Source organism: Rhipicephalus sanguineus, chromosome 10, assembly GCF_013339695.2.
Source record: "Rhipicephalus sanguineus isolate Rsan-2018 chromosome 10, BIME_Rsan_1.4, whole genome shotgun sequence".
Classification (NCBI taxonomy): Eukaryota; Metazoa; Arthropoda; class Arachnida; order Ixodida; family Ixodidae; genus Rhipicephalus; species Rhipicephalus sanguineus.
In genome coordinates, this window is record NC_051185.1 from 148,056,901 (window position 1) to 148,073,838 (window position 16,938).

Sequence of the window (16,938 nt, forward strand, 5' to 3'; positions counted from 1 at the left end):
CGATGCTCAAATCAGCTGATGTCCGTAGACTTTGTGTTTATGTCAGGGTCAGTTGGCTTTATGGCATCATTTGTGGATTTCTAGCTGACTTTGAAACTATTTGTAATTTCCAGGGGGCGTGCTGAGCTATAATGTTTGGCTCACATGTTCTCAGAAGCCTCGCCTACCGATCGGCAGCGTTTTCTGACCATGCTGAGAAAGGGATGCAGGGCCCCTTCAAGGCACGAATGAGAGTGCTCGAAGTTTCTTACTCACTTAAGGAGACGGTCCTTGGTGTCGAAGTCACTCAGAGGCCTCAGAGGTTTATCTAAGTTCGCCGAATCGTAACATATCTTTGCAATGATAACGAATGGCGCTGCGAAGAGCACGATTCCCTGGACGCAGTCGGCCCATACGACACCCCGAAGACCACCCTGTAGTTTTGAAATGGCACATTTTTAAACGGATTTCACAACATCAATTAAACAGGTCTTTGTATAACACGATTTGTAGCGCAGAACTCGAAAAGAAAGACTAGGCAGCAGACAGAAGCAGAAAAAAAAGGCGCTTCTTTGTTTCTGCTCCTGTCTGCCTCCTAGGCTCTCTTTTCATGTCATTCAGCAAGTACCAACTCGCCCAAGAAAAAGCTATTGTGCAGTACAGGTCTTCATATACTTCCCGTTTGATATCAGCAAGCAAACTAGTTGCAAAGAAAGAGCTTCCTCTTTAAGCTTTCGGGCCCATGATAACGTTTAGATTTAACCAAATCATTATTCTAGTTATCGGCAATCATTGTACACGTAGGCATGACGCCACATTGAAATCTCACTGCTAAGTTGGCCTTTTATAAGCACCTCCCCTGTATGGAATGTTCGAGTATTCTTACCAATAATGATCAGTTCCAATAATGAGTATACCTTTATTAGGATCTCACTAGCGTTTCGTTATAAAAGACTCACTTTACTGCGCAACCACAAGCTTGTCAGCATCACAGAAAAAATGTCACTAAGTGAAAAACATCATTGAAGAAAAAGTGAAAACTGCGGCAATATCTGCGTAACGTTCCAAGCTCGTCCTTGGTTGTTTCAACGAATAACGGGCGTGCAAATTCTGCGAACCCGTGACTTAAACTTACTACTCAGTGAACTTAACGCAAGCAATAAATGTCGGCACATAGGTGTCACGTCCTTGGCAAAGCACAGGAATGACTCTTACTTCCATGTCCTTTATAGTTTGCTGTGTATTTTTATGCTAGCATCTTTCAAGCGCATAGTATCTGTGTGTTTCGACAAACATGAATAAAAAAAGAACGAGCATGTCTATTTGGTTTCGGAGCTGGTTGCATAAAGATGCCACACATGAAGAAACTAGCCCTAGGTGCTTACCAGCGCTGTGTAGGTAGTTCCCAGTACGCCAATCACCACATTGCACACGAATAGCGGTACGCCGAGCACTTGTGAAAAAGCAGAATTAGAAATAGTAATTATTACTACTGCTCGTCTAAGTCCTGTAACAATATGTTTGTGTACCTTACTTTTCAATAAAAATGGCAGTATTCACAATGTAATTTGTATTAGCTGAACATTATCATAACATACTTTAGTTTCTAGAAGGAGGACGAAACGAAAACGAAGCTTGTGAAAAATATTGCTGCAAATTATGCAAAAGTTTGAAGTAGCAATCTTCATCGTCTTTGACAGACTTTCCTGTGTGTTTCGTTAAAGGCTTAGCTTGCGACGTTTGAGTTCCTGAGTAGAGAATCGTGCACAGTAGTAGCAGTGACATTCAACGCAGAAACGTGGGATAGTCTATGGTAACTGAACTTCTACATCTTAACAAGAACAAAGCCATAATCACAGAAGGAACATACACGTACCTAGGACGGGCGCTAGACGTCAACTGACGCAAAACGCAAAGTTCACTGACGCAAAACGATGGCAATGCACATACATGCCCACAACCCACAAAGAGGTGCAGACGGCGCTGCTAACACGTTTAAGTGCAATCCCGCTTCAGTTAAGCTTTTTCCTTGGCATGCAAAGCCAATAAAGGTGTGCTCACACATTTATATGATTCTAGACTGATGCAGAAAGCCTCAGATTTCGCGAGCTTTCTGAGCACCAAAGCTCCGCAAGATACGGGCGCCCTGAAGTCAGGCATGCAAGAACACCTGCGGCAGTGATCTGTCAAGTTCACCCCCGCCCCCCCCCCCCCCCGCCAATGAATTGACAGCTGCGGAATGCGCTACGTCAGCCGGATCCATTTACATGTGAAATGTGCTACATGTGCATTCCACAATGTGCATTCCACTTACATGCGGAATGTCCAGTTACATATGGACGTAACACATTCCACTTACGTGTGGAATATGCTACGTCGGCCAAACCGGCCGCTGCATTAAAGAAATATTGAGAGAGCATGCGCAGCTGTCAATTCATTGGCGGAGGTGGACATTTGGCAGATCACTGCCGCAGGTGTTCTTGCATGCCTGACTTTAAGGGCACCCGTATGTTGCCCACCTTTGCTGCTTAGTTTAAGCCTCGACAAATTTCGTTTGCCGCTTATAGCATGTGTCCGTAGCGACTGTGCAAATCACTTGCCAAAGAAAACAACAGTTCTAGAACGCAGGATATGTTCAGTAGTAAGTTAACTGTCCACACAAAAAAAAATTCCTCGTTGCAATTTTCGCGCAGGTTTTACAGCTGCGGGTTTATTTTTTTAAGAAAAACTTGGCAGTGGGCTAGTTGGTTAAACATTGACGAAGATTTTTGCGCAAACTTTACAAAAAGTGACTGGGAACAGAGTAAGAGCACACAAACGGCACACATGAGCGCAAAACCCACAACGAGGTGCAGCGCATGCTTTTCCTTAACTTTAATATTTTCGCGAACTAGTTGGGGTCACTACAACAACGGCAACAACGTCGTTGTATATAAGACTTGCTTCGTGGGAGATCATAGAGTAGCAAGCCAGGCGACAAACCAGGCTAACCTCTCCGGGCATTTCATTAAAGAATCTTATCTCTCTCTCTCTCTCATAGAAAAACTTGAATAAGGCAGAATTTCACAGGAAGATGCAAGCTTGAAGAGATGAAGAATCCTTGAAGAAAGGGTGTCACTGGAGCTAACGTTTAGACGGGTGGTCTTGTCCTTTAACAAGTGGTCTTCACAAGCTGCCACGAAAAAGACAAAACCACTTCTCGAAACGTTGGCTGTAGGGACGCCCCTTGTTTAAGAATTTTTTTTATCTCTTCATAGAAAGGCTGAGTTATACACAGCTTCATACTAAATACCTGAAATTACCAAATGCCGAAAAGACGGTGAACTGCGAGTCATGAAAAGGAATAAGCAAAAAAATACCGCAGATCCCACTCTTTTTGGGAATCGGTAGCATGCGAAGCAGTGAGCGAGTAGTTAGTTCTATGCTGCGTTTTTCTCGTTTTGAGCCGAGCGTTACGAGGTGAATCGACGTGTTTTTGAAATTGTAGTAGTGGTGCGCACATCGCGGGCCTACCAGGCACGTCGACAGCACTGGCGTTTATAGGGTAACTTATGGTGTGGCGTAACGTCAGCACTCACGTTAGAGCACGTACAGTACGGTCCATTCTTAGAGGGAACACGTGAGCGCGTGGCCGGCTGTCCCTGGAGCGCTAACTGCTGGCGAGATCTGTAAATGCAGCGCATGCGTACTGATTCATTACGGCCGCGCGTGCCCCCGCGTCGTCTGCTACTTCTATACGCCAGCGCTCGGCGTGCGCTGATCCATACGACTCTTGTTTTCTAAGTTAGAAGCAATTCTGCTTTCCGCTTGTTGAATAGGCAGTTATTTTATTGTCGGAAGCGCAAGCTTCTTATATATGTTCGCTGCATCACGTTTCAATTGCCTGGTCTGTTATCACTAGTGGCCACTTGCTGTAGCAGTGTGTGAAAAAATTATAACTGGCTTGCGCAAGCCTTTGGTGCTGTTTTTCTTGCGCTAATTGATTTCTTTTCTCATTTAAAAGAGTATGGACGTGCACCAACACACCAGCTTTGCATCCTTCAAGAGCCTTGTGGCTAGTTCTTGCCCCATATATCCTCTGTCGCAAAAAGTATAATCAACGAGATGTCTCCTTCAAGTTTACCTTCAGATATCGTTCTGTGCACGCATTATTTCATTCTACGCATGTGTTGTTGTAACAGAATAATCTTGTTGAATAATATAGTCGATCTTAGGAGTTTCTGCGCATGATTCTTCAGCGAGCCTAGAAACCAGTCCAGTTAAACCTTGTGAAAGAGTGCAGCAATAAACAAATGCGGATATTTGTTTTTCTGCCTGTTGAATGCAGAGTGACGGCTAGATAAATCGCACCCCGAAAAGGCGGCACTGCTTTCTTGCACTTTCCAGGCAAGAATACACTTGTAAGGGCGGGCGTCGCCCTTACAAGTGTATGCGCATGCGCCGCATTTACAAATCTTGTCGCTAGTGAGCGCCGCGCGGGCTGTCAGCCACGCGCTCGCGTGTTCCCTCTAAGAGTGGATCGTACTGTACGTCTGTATTATCGAAACGAAGTGCATTTTACGGTGCGATGATGTGAATATCATATGTAGCTTTCGTTAGCGTATCCATCTGGGGTCAAGCAATGCTTCAATATAGCTTGCTGAATTATAGGCATCCAAATGTAATGTTTATTAGATTGCTATAAAAGCGGAGCCAACACTGTAACCACAGACGCTAACCTGACATGACGCCTGTATCATAGGAGTACATATGTAGCGCCTATTGCTTTGTCATAAAATTAGATAGCCAGCACCACAGCCACAATTGACGTTGCACCGACATTACGTCTGCGTAGGACGTTTTTCCAAAGCACGTTCGAGACCTGGCGTGGCTCTGTGGTAGAATACCTGACTGCCGCCCAGAATTCTTGGGTTCGATTCCTGCTGGGATCGTAACATTCAATCTTTACATTCGTCGGGTCAACGCTGCCGATGTCGGTTTTTCTTAACACTCTCGAATGTAATTATCAATGTCTATTCTCGCTGTTCCTGGGTAGATGGAAACTGTCAATTACCTGTGGCGCATACCCGTACACCGCGGCCCATGGTAAGCGGGTATGTGCCATACGTTTCTGGAGGAAAGGGTTTGACGAAGTACTCGACAGGATATTCACGTTATTCATGTCAAGACCAGGCAGTCATATTCGTCAAGTCCTCTTATTCTCCCATGCCAATTTTGGACTACACTAAGTTATGGAGGCGATCACGGGAACACCCGGTCGTAGGCGGCTAGATAGATAGATAGATAGATAGATAGATAGAAACGATCAAAGTGCCAAAGGTTCGCTAAGAAATGCTTCGTATTTAAAAACAAAGTAAGCGCAGCGAAGTGGTTGTGAACTGCGGTACACTAGCTAAAAAACCCCAGGCCTGCGCTAGAACCGCAGCACAGACACAGCGAAAGCTGGAAGAGCGGCTTTTCTAGAGCCCGTTGTAAGCTCTCTTGGGGCTACTAATACAAGTACACTAGCAAGGTACCCACACGCCATAAATCACAATTTTTGTGAAGTTGGGAAGCACGTACTAAGCCAATCTTCGTCATTCTGCGGAGAAGCCAGGCACCAGCTACACGTCTGTAAGGCATTATGTGCACTTTGTTGACGCGATGACTGATGACGATGAAGAATTATGGCTCAGCCCTTTGTAATGGGTTGGAATTTGAAACGGCCCACCAGTTATGTAATTTGCATTAGGTGACGCCCGGTCGTTATTTCCCTCTCCCGCCATGCTGTATAACATACGTTGAAGTGGGAGAGACGGGGGGGGGGGCGAGAACTTTACTGAGACCCCGAGGAAATGAATCATGCGCTTATGAGCTTCCTTGGCAACCAGTACAAGTGCTCTTGCGAGGAACCCACTACGCTATAAATCATTATAATTTTTTTGAAGCAGGGAAGCAGGCAATATGCCATTTTTCGTCATTCTACAGAGAGCCGTGCCACCTGCTAAATGCATGTAAGGCATTATGCGCACTTTGTTGACGCTGTGCCTGATAACGATGAAGAATTATGGCGGAGCCCTTAGTAATGGGCTGAAAGCATTCAACAACCTACTCGTTGCGCAATTCGCATTGTGTGACGCCTGGTTGCAGAATTCGCGATGTGCGACGTTTAGTGCTTATTTTACTCTGCTACCACGCTATATTGCATATGTTTATATGCTTCCTTCTCGACATGAAGCCTGTTTAGGACCTTTTTGCAAAGCAGTTTCAAGCACCGGCATGGCTCAGAGGTTGAATACTGGGCTCCCACGCAGAGGGCCCAGGTTCGAACCTCGTTCCATCCTGGAATTTTTTTCTTATTTCTTATTTCGAGCGATAGTGGTTACGGACACCGGCGGCGGCGGCGGCGGACAACTACGGCGCCAAAAACGGCTGCTGAAATGATCTCATAACAGCTTTCGCTGTAAAAAGAGCAGTATAAAGAAAGAAATCCTAAGCAATCTCACAGTGGTTAAGCCACTTGATTGATGTGTTTGTAGGAAAAGACTGTGTTGAGTGGGTATGCGTAACTGAAGGCGCTCCGTAGATGGTGTATCCGATTACGTCGATGCTTTATGACCATACTTGTTTCTTGGGACAGTACTTTAATTTTAAGAGCTGTAACTGTTGCATGAACAAGATGGTCACATGAATGTTGACACCACAAACACTAAGTTCAAAACGTACGACTCGCTCTAACAGAATCACCATTTCTTTATTGGCCAATCATATTGATTCCTACATATTGGCATTCTGAGACAAGCGCGGAGTCCATTTACGTTTATCTAGCAGTGTCACACAACGGATATTTTGCGGACCCAATAATAAATTCCTACTTAACATGCGGGAAGTAGGAAATGTTGTAAGACTTACTTGTAGACATTCCAACTGCAGCGCTGTAGATGCTCACAGCCCCTAATGTTAGCTGAAAGGAAGCGAGAAGACAACATGGTTTCACTACAAAGGGTCGAAAAAAATTTTAGCAAGCTTGCAATTACGTGAGCTTATACGCTAAAGGAGCGTTCACACTTGGCCTCGAAGGGGGCGAAAGCGGCAAAACTCACAGGAAATTCACTCGCTTCGCCACCCAAGCGGCCGGAAAACCAGGCGGCGAGCCCGACGCAAAAAAATCGATGCGAGACCGCTTTCCCCGCTACGCGAAAGCGGATAGCCTTTCCGCTTCACGGGAAGCCGTGCTTTCGCTGCACTATAATAGCACTATTATAGCTTATACCACGGGATGTAAACAATGGCCAGCCGCAAATTCAACATGGTGGCCAGGGCGTCGGCGGTGGCTCGCATCGGGGCAATTGCAAACTGCCCATGCGTCAAGACAATACTCACAGTCTCGACAAGGACGCGTTCCTCGAGAGCCTGGTTTAGATTAAGATTGCCGCGAAGACCGGAATTCGCAGAAGGTGAAGCAGCAGCGAGTCGGCGTGCCCCAACGTATCTCGCTTCTGCGCAGCCGGGTGAATCTGCCACCGCCGCTGCCGGCGCGCCCGCTTATGTAGTTTCTGCTGGTGTATCTCCCAAAACAACAGTTTGAAAAGGTGAAAGCTATTTCTTGTCCTTGTTTTGCGTGGATTACTTGAATTATGTCAGAAATAAAATGCTCAGGAAACGGGCAAAATAGAATGAATTCTCGAAGTGGCAAAGGCGGTGGCGGCGACGGCATGCAGGAGGGGCGGAACAAATGTGAACGTTTCCGACGCGCGCGAACGCGGTTTTCGGGCCGCTGTGGCGTTTTCGCTTTCTCTTCGCTCCTCAAGTGTGAATGCAGCATAAACGCGCAATCGGCATTTAAAAGGGACTCTCGCTAGGTTAGCTCTTTGGAAATAAACGCAGCGCATAAATAGCTCCGTGGTGATAGTGTCGGCAAGGGCTGTATTTAGAGGCGACGCCTTTTTGCTATTTATTTGTTTGTTACTTACCGGCTTCGCCCAATGTGGGCACTATAGCAGGGGGCTTACAATATGAAGGCAGGAACAAGGGATCATACACATGAAGCGTGACAAAATGCATCGTTATTTTCAATATTAACAATGTCATGCGGAAGGGCATTCCATTCTCTTGTGGCTCGAACAAAAAGAAAAGAATACCGAAAGACACATTAAAGGGAACTCGCGGACTTTCAGTGCATGGTGGCGTCTCACCCTCAGATAGGTAGGTGGCTTAATGTACGTATATTTCACTGACAATGCCGATTTTAGGATAATAAACAGCAAGAAAAAAGTTCAACCTAAAATGTTTTCGCCGGTACTTTAAAGGGCCCCAAACCACCTCCGATAATTTCTTAACACTTCAAGTAAACACGCGCATCGAGTTCAGAATGTCGCCACGATCAACAATGACAAGCGCGGCAGCGCTACGAGCCGCGGGCGACCCCCAAATTCCAAGAAACAATCGCTTCTCCTTTCCTTGCTTCATCCCCTCAACCCTTCAATTCCTCATCCCCTCAACGTTCGCCGTCACGTAAACATGTCGTCTGCTCGTGATCTACAGCACTTGTTTCTCCGCTCGCAGGTACGCGCGCTTGCTGCTCTTCCTCCTCGCACGGTGAGGAGGAACACTCAGCCAGGAGGAGAGACGAGCCGACGAGCGAAGGAAAGGGTGAAACGAGTGAGGGCGTCTTTTGTATCATCAAACGCGTGTAACTCCGCTATTACGGCACCGTTTCAAAAAATTCTTACGGCTACGTGTTCGTTGCATACTCGTGCACAACTTCAACACCACAACTAAATTTCGACCTCTGGGTGGTTTAGGGGCCCTTTAGTGCCTGCCACGATGCCTGAACTCTTTCCAGGCAAGCATACAGTTCACGGTTAAACAGGAAAGCAATGGACGAATTCCGTTTCTCGACGTCTTTGTGGAGAGAACAACCAGCTCCTTAAGAACAATTGTGTATAGAAAGCCAACGCACGCGGGAAAGTACCTCAGCTTCGACTCGGCACACCCCACTGACAAAAGACAAGCCCACATCTGATACACATATACACACAAAATATTATGCCTTAAGGGCAACTCTATGTCGCAATAAAAAAAAAGGAGACATGCTAACGCGCGGCTTTCTACAGTGGCCGCCAGGTTTTCTGATGTCGGCACAGCTGTAATGCCCGACTGAAATTGAGTGTCTTTGGCGAGTTTTTTAAACTTGTTTTTATAGATACGCGTACGTGCCGTGTTTCTGCCAATGAAAGCTCTCTGTTTTCTATGAAACACAACAGCGACCGAGAGCTCAACAACGCAGACGTAATTGATGCGTAAAGTGGGTTTCTGCCACAAGCGCGAGCATAATAGACCGCCGTGACAGGAGGCGAGTGAATTATCAGCGCTTGGACACTGTGTATTGACGCCTTGAAGCATCTAATGTATAAGAAGGGGTGGGGCAATGAAACGTTACGACGAGTACGTTTTCTTGTACTTTGGGTAATGTGGGAAGCCGAATTGGTTTTGTGTGCGCGCGCGTGTTCTCCTTTGTCCTCGTTGAATCTCACTGTTAAAATTCATTATGATCGTCAAGGAACCAGCCCGCCAACGCATTTTGGCCAATTTCATTGCTGGAACACCTTAAAGGGACCGAGAACTGATTTTTCTCGACCCATTTTTTTACGACGCGACAGAAAGCTCAACCTTCGCAGTGTTTGCACCTGCAGCTGTTAATCCCAAGAGCACGTAGATATTTTACAACCAGTATTTTTCGATCTGATGAGCTCTAAACACGGACGCACCTTTCCTCCAGTAACGCTGAGAATTGATAGCGATGCCGCCAGCCTTTCTCGCGATTTGTGAAAGCTATCGTTGTTCGGCTTTCGCAGGAGTTCCTGTAACTATGCGTAACCACCTTTATTTATAGCTTTTCAACTATTTTTGAAAATAACAAGCAGTTACATTGAGATGATGTGGCATTATACACCTTCCCTGTATCTGTACCGCGTTTTGTGCGCATGCGTCCAAGGTTGCCTGTGTCATGGGTGGCTTGTCTCGCCGTCGTTACACTCTCGATGCACGAGCCAAGCCAAGTCATCGAAAACGTCACTACGCATATGCGCGGCCGCGCCGAGTAGCAGCGCGCGTCATTTCTGAGACGAAGTGCAGGTAGCAAAACTATGTTGCTCCAAAATCGTAGCGACCTGGAAACTGCGTGCACTGTTGCATGAGCACGCTGAAAAGTTGCTCAAGACGTGCTGACGAGCATGCGATCATTACATCACGCGAAGGAAGCGCCACTTTAATGCATACCATTAACGCAGGCCTATATGAACATTTTTATGGAGTAATACCTTTTAATATAAAGAAACGAACAATATTTCAATACTAACAAAAAAAATCGTCGACCGCGTACAGCAATCAAAGCTCACATGGCCGGGTTCATCGGATCTTTCATGTTTTTGCCGCCAGAGGCGCCAAAGGTCATTTTTCGCGACTTTCAATTAAGAAATGAAAATATAAATCCATCGCTCACGAAAAGAACACGGTTGGTTTGAGTCAATGCGACGCACAATCTTTCCATCAGTGAAGTCATCTCATTTCATTTTCTGGGCAGTTGTGGCATACACGCGACAATTATGAAAAGTAAAAGTTAAAAACTAGCCCAACAGCAAGTTTTAATAAAACAAGCAATTGCATGCATATGCAATAATTGCATGCACTGTTGACAACGCCTCCGTTGTATTATACCCATATATATATATATATATATATATATATATATATATATATATATATATATATATATATATATAATATATATATATATATATATATATATATATATATAATCGTTGTACATTATCGCCGGGGCGATACTTACACTGAAGAAGAAGTAGATGACACAGGCCGAGATTCCCACTGCATTTCCGAAACGCATCCTCAGGTACTGCGTGGCGAGCAGTATGCGAGGATCACAAGAAAAAAAACATGGCACACAAGAAAGCATTTCTGGCATAGTTCGTATACGGTTATAAGAAAGCACAGCACCACACACATTATAAATGCAAAAATACCAGAAGATATCTTCTGTAAAGTAAACGTTTCGCGAAAATAAGGCGCATTCGCAAGGAAGTGACGGGGACAAGTGCATATTCAGACTGTTTAATAAGAGAGGAGCCTTAGGCGCCTCATCAAACGCGAAAATTGACCGCGTTCGCAGCGTCGTCGCCAACACGAGTGATGCAAAAAGCATCATCACCTGATGACGCCATCGTGACGTCTAGGTTGCCAAAATTTCTTATGTCATCATGACGTCAAGTGATGATGCTATCACGTGAGACACCGTCGCTTGCTCAAATTTGTGCCGATCACGGAGGCAGTGCAAGATTAGGTAAGGTGCAGAAAGCTTGCATGGCCTCCGATCCTGAAGGAAGAGCACAAGCACGATGGGGCAGAAAGCTTTCGGAGGGTGGCGGGAGAGGATGAATACATCGATTGAGAAGAAAAAAACGTTATTGGTCCCTCCGTTCCTTCCTGTTTGAGTTTATTCAGTAATCTTTCACTTATACAGGCCAAGCTCCCTTCAGGAAAGTTTGATAACCTAAGTCTTTTGATCTGGTTATCGAAAGCCACCGACATTTGATGCGGGCACGACTTGCGCATGCAGATTCGAAGCACGATGCGGCGATACTGTTCTTTACTAACTTGGAGTGACAAGAACGGAAATCGAGAATGGGCTTAACCGACTTAACCGACTTAACCGACACCATGCCGGTTTCCCACCGTATGAAAAAGGTGGGAAACCGGTATGGTGTTAAGGTGGTCTTTTCCTCTAGGAACAAGCTGGGCCGAGTCTGCGCAGCAGTGGATAGGAAAGTGGAAGGCAAAGGAGAAAAGTGGAATGAATGTGAAGTTAATCATCCGCAGACGTTAGTTGAATGCGGCAAGGGTGTTGTCTATCACATCCCCTTGTCTTGCGGAAAATGCTATATCGGGCAAACTGGGAGGTGTGTGAACAATCGTCTAATGGATCACAGGGCTTCGCTGAAGGCTCAGCCTTCATCAAATCTGTGCTTGCATTGCAAAGTTTGCAAATGTCACCCGTTGCTGCACGAAACAGAAGTGTTGTCTAGGCATAAAGATAGGACAGCGAGAGAAGTGGCTGAGGCATTCTACATCCACAAGTATGGCAGCATGCGCGTTGCAAGGCCTTCGCTTACGTTACACAAACTAGAGATAGACTATTTAACCGCCAACCTCTAATCGTTCACGTGGTTCGTCTTGTTACTTATATTTGTGTTTCCTTCAATAAACTTCCAGTTGCTAGTCTGTGCTTGTGCGTGTCTCACTTGTCCCTGTTTATTTCGCGCAGTTTTTCGTAGTAATGGAGTACCAACTCGCCCAACGCTCAGTCCTTTTAAAGTTTCGGACAGCTGGTGTACCCACACATACACGCGTTCGTGTCGCTGGTTTTAAGTCGAAAACTTGAACGTCCTAGCAAATTTCATCAGACAATCTGACATCATTGCTTCAAACAAAGGCCATACTTTAGGTAGTATTTCCGAACACCTACTTTTCGATATTCGTGGTATTTATATTAGAACAGAAAAGTGGTTGCGGCTCAAAAGGAAACCAGCTTTCACGGCTCGCTTACATAGGTGATTGACGAGTGCCCGGCGGTTTTGCGCGCGGAGCTTGTGCTTATCCCTAGGTTGTCACCGACTATATCCTCTTTCGTTGCATTCATTATGATATTGCCGCGTCATATAACATCATCATATCATAGTGTGATGTGATATGTCACGCGCAATATTACTTGGAATGACATTCCGAGCCTGCAGTTTGCCTGCAGCTTCATCGAAATAATTAACAGTTTGCTCAGTCTCATCAGACACACGTTGAGTTCTACCCATATTTCATTACAACATTACGATTATGTCATAACTGAGTAGCTGAGTTGATTTGATTAAACTTGCTGTAGATATGTGAACGACGTTTACAATACACAGTATTTACCAGAAAAACAGAATTTACATTGGTAATGAAACATAAAGAACTTCCATTCCACTCAGTCACTGCATACAAACATTGTATAGAGTAAACAAGTATGAAACACACGGCACCAGCCGTGGTAGCTTAGTAGGCAAGGTGTCACGTGGCTGAGCTCGAGGACACGGGTTCGATTCCTAGTCATAGCGGCCACGTTGCAAGGGGCGCATAATGCAGAAGCACCCGTGCACTTAGGGTTAGGTGTACGTTAAGGAATCCTAGAGGGCGAATTAATCTGCGTCACCCCGATAATGCACATCTCATAACGATATCTTGTGCTTTGCTGCACAAAATCACAAAATTTAACACATTTGCTTATCTCTCTGCCATAGCAGTGAATGCATATATGACACATCGTTCCCGGCTACTGAAGCATAAAACGGTCTCTAAGTAGCAATTTCGCGGAACACTTGTCATGCTCTTTTATAAACACAGTGGGACTACAAAAAAAAACCAAAAAGTCACAGTTTCGCCGCAACGACAAAGCAATGAATGCGATGGCAATAAATTGGAATGTAACGCGAAGAATGGAAAGCAGCTCGAAATTGCCAGCGCGTCCCTCGAGCCCAAAGGACGCACGAAAAGAACGCACACAGGACGAGCGCGAACTATCATGCGTCACAGCTCGACACTTGAAGCGCATTGCTCAAACATAAAGCAGGACGCACGAAATGAACAAACAGGTACACACAGGACGAGCGCGAACTGTCACAGTTGTTACGTATTTCTGTTTGAACAGCGCGCTTCTTTCGCAAACGCGGCTGCTGCAGCGAGCGAAGTGACCTTCTTACGCTCTGCGACTTCAGCGCGGACATCGCAGGGAAAGCACAAGACATACAAACCCCGTTCTACCCCTCGGCCGCCCCCTTCTTTCTTCGAGATAAGCGCACGAAGGTGACCACACCCTGTAGGGCGAAGAGCAACGGCGTTCGCAGGAGTGGGGCGACGATCTTTAAAGTGCGCCCCGCGAGCACTGAGCACCATCTCGGTGGTGACCAGGAAAGCATGCTTAAGTACATGGTGTATATAAATAGCTGGCCGTTAGCATGCTCAGAGACGGTACTCTTCGTGACCTAGCCGTCTAACGCCGCACGCTGCGAAGCGAGCGGTCACCCGTTCGATTCCGCGCGTCGGAAAGGGATTCTCAATTATTATTCTTTGTGATATTTATGTATATATATACACATATACATATACGGGCCCGGACGGCGACGCCGACGGTAAAAACCAGCCGAGACTGTCCATATAATTGCTATCGCAATAAAAAAATTCAACCAGCTCCACCTCACTGACACCGATGAAACAGCGAGGCTGGTGGCGTTCCCTTCATCAGGCTAACGTATTTTTTTATTGTTTTGCAAGTCTTTCAGATATGTTGTATCACTGCTCTATATCAAACACTGTTTCTTTAGCTTTGAGGTGACAGTGTAGTTTTATTGCATCTTGACCATACCACTCTTATACACATGTTTACAAAGAAGCCTTCGCTTAAGATGCTCCGACATGTTGTATCGCTGCTCTTTAATAAACACTCTTTGTTAACCTTCGGGGTGGTAATATGGCCGCCACATTTTATTTATTTATTTTATTTATTTCAGTATACTGTCAACCCCAAATGGGGTTTTTACAGGAGTGGGTACATTTAGAGAAAAACAGCAAACACACAGAGGTGTTACAGTGAAAATGTAGATGAAGACGGAATCGCATAACTCTGTACAATTCATACATAGATGTCTTGACAGATAAGTCGCTGATGGCATACATGCTAAACAGAGAAATATACATAGGTTACAAGATATTCACTGAGGTTACAGCATCGTAGGATTCATCCTATGTTACAGGCATATAACCCCAAGGTATCACGTGACGGTGGTGTGACTGTGGTAACGCGCTCGCCACTTGTTGGGCTAACTGCTGCCTTCTTCCTTTTTAGTGGAAACTGTGTGTAGTGGGATTTACCTCATTTCTGTGGCACATACGCGTTTAAGATTATGATAGTTTTCTGTTCGGCCTCACAGATTTCTGTGGCGCATACCCCCTTGTTGGGCTAATTCTTCCCTTCACTTATGGTGCACCAGTGGTGAGTAGTGGGATTTTGCCAACATCTGTGGCGCATACTCGTTTATGAGGCCCACAAGCGTTACCACGGATCCCGGGCATTAAAGGCTCGACCAAGGACATCTTTGCTGTTCAAACAAAACAAAAACAGTTTGTCGACCAACGAAAAGTTGACGCCGTCTATCGCAGACCTCATGCTGCTTTAGCGCGCAGTAAACTTAAGGACAGCTCCAATAATATCGATGATTACTTTCTTTGCATAGATGAAGCTGTGTAAATGCCTTTTTCTTTTGAAATCTCGCAATCTTGATCACTTTTGAGAAATGTTTGCTATGAAAATGACTTATACTGCTGTCAGACGCCGAACATTAGAACGATGCCATAGATATTGCAACAGTCCGCTAAATTTATTATATGAGTTTTCCGATAGCAGCATTTATGAATCTCAAGCGCCCTTTGCTAAGACGCAACATAAATTTCGTGAATAAGAGAGAGAGAATAAACGTCTTTATTTGAGAAGAGAGCTCAGGAGAGGCGTCATCAGTACGGGATGCCTTGAGTTCGGGCCGAGTCCTGAGCCTTCGCGACCAGGCTTAGCTGATCACCGAGGTTGGAACTGACCAAGGCTCTCTTCCAAAGCTCGTTGGTGTGCTAAGGATTGGGTGGTTTTAACGGGAATTTTCTGCAGCCTCCCGCTATATGCCGAAGAGACCCGGGTTCTCCGCAGAGGCGGTATTGCGGAGACAATTGTCTAAGGGCTATGAGGCGATTTCTTGCTGGGCGTGGGAATGTGTGGACTCGTAGAGCGCGGCGTGACGCTGTGCCAGAGCGGCAGGTGCATCTACAGCTTATTACGATACATGAGACAAGCGAAGAGCTGAAGAGGTGGCCGTAAGTCACCGCCTTAACGTCACCTCCTTGTCAAACATCCAATTTAACTAAATAATGTTTTCTCTCTCTTCATTTCCTTACCTGGAATACCGACGTAACCCTGAGCCGGTAAAGGACTGGCAGGAAGACGTAGACGATGAAGGGTGTGGTAAACGCAAGGGAGACGATGTTCCAGGCGAAGTGCAGGCCATATGCATACTGATGGGCCGACAGGCTGACCACGCCAACACCCGTCGCCACCGACGCCAGCAAGGATATGGACAGGGACCACGCTGGGAGGCTGCGGCCGCCAAGGAAGACTTCCTCGTGCTGTGCTGCGGAGTGAGCGAAAGCAGAGCGCTTCCGGTCTGTCCTTCTTACGGAGTAGTAGAGGCCGAGTGCGAAGCTGAATGCCGTAAGAAGGCAGAAAACTGCGTAATCAGCCGGGTGGAACCGCATCGCAGATGTCCCGGTTCAGTCGTATAGGTCGACGTTTGTGGCTTTGTTCTTCACGACTACCTGTGTGAAGGCAAATGAGAATTGAAATTCAACAACCTCCATCGAGTTGTCTGAAACAGCAACAAACAAGTAACAGTTTCGCCGCAAGTGCGCAGCAAGTAATGCTATAGCAACAAATTGGAATGTCATACACAGAAAGGCGACGACCGCGAACTAATAATTGTCACAGCACGACCCTTGCAGTGCGCTAATTAAACACAAATGACAACGCACGAGAACAACACGCATACATACACAGGACGAGCGCGAACTAACAACTCTCACAGTTGTTAGTTCGTGTTCGTCCTGTGTACTCGTTTGTGTTTGAGCAGCGCGCTGCAAGTGTCGACTGTGCACAACCAACTAGCCCCTACTTTGGCTCTTCTAGCTAGCAGCTCACCCCTTTCGCAAACATGGCAGCTGCAGCGAGTGAAGTGACCTTCGTGCGGTCTATAGCTTCCTCCTTTGAAGTAACGGACCTTTTACTCAAAGGACGTTGAAAGTGACGGGGGTATCATGCTGATTTAAATGTTA

The 16,938-nt window shown here is 45.9% G+C and overlaps 1 protein-coding gene across 1 annotated transcript; it reads right to left on the reverse strand.

Moving 5' to 3' along the window:
- Positions 1 to 251: 251 nt before the first annotated feature.
- On the reverse strand, positions 252 to 16,375 carry LOC119406808 (sodium/iodide cotransporter). The gene is made up of 3 exons (XM_037673543.2): positions 16,009 to 16,375; positions 10,811 to 10,876; positions 252 to 413 (listed from the first exon to the last, which is right to left on the reverse strand). The coding sequence occupies exons 1-3, from the start codon at positions 16,363 to 16,365 to the stop codon at positions 252 to 254; spliced, it is 585 nt and encodes a 194-aa protein (XP_037529471.1). The 5' UTR covers positions 16,366 to 16,375.
- Positions 16,376 to 16,938: the final 563 nt, after the last annotated feature.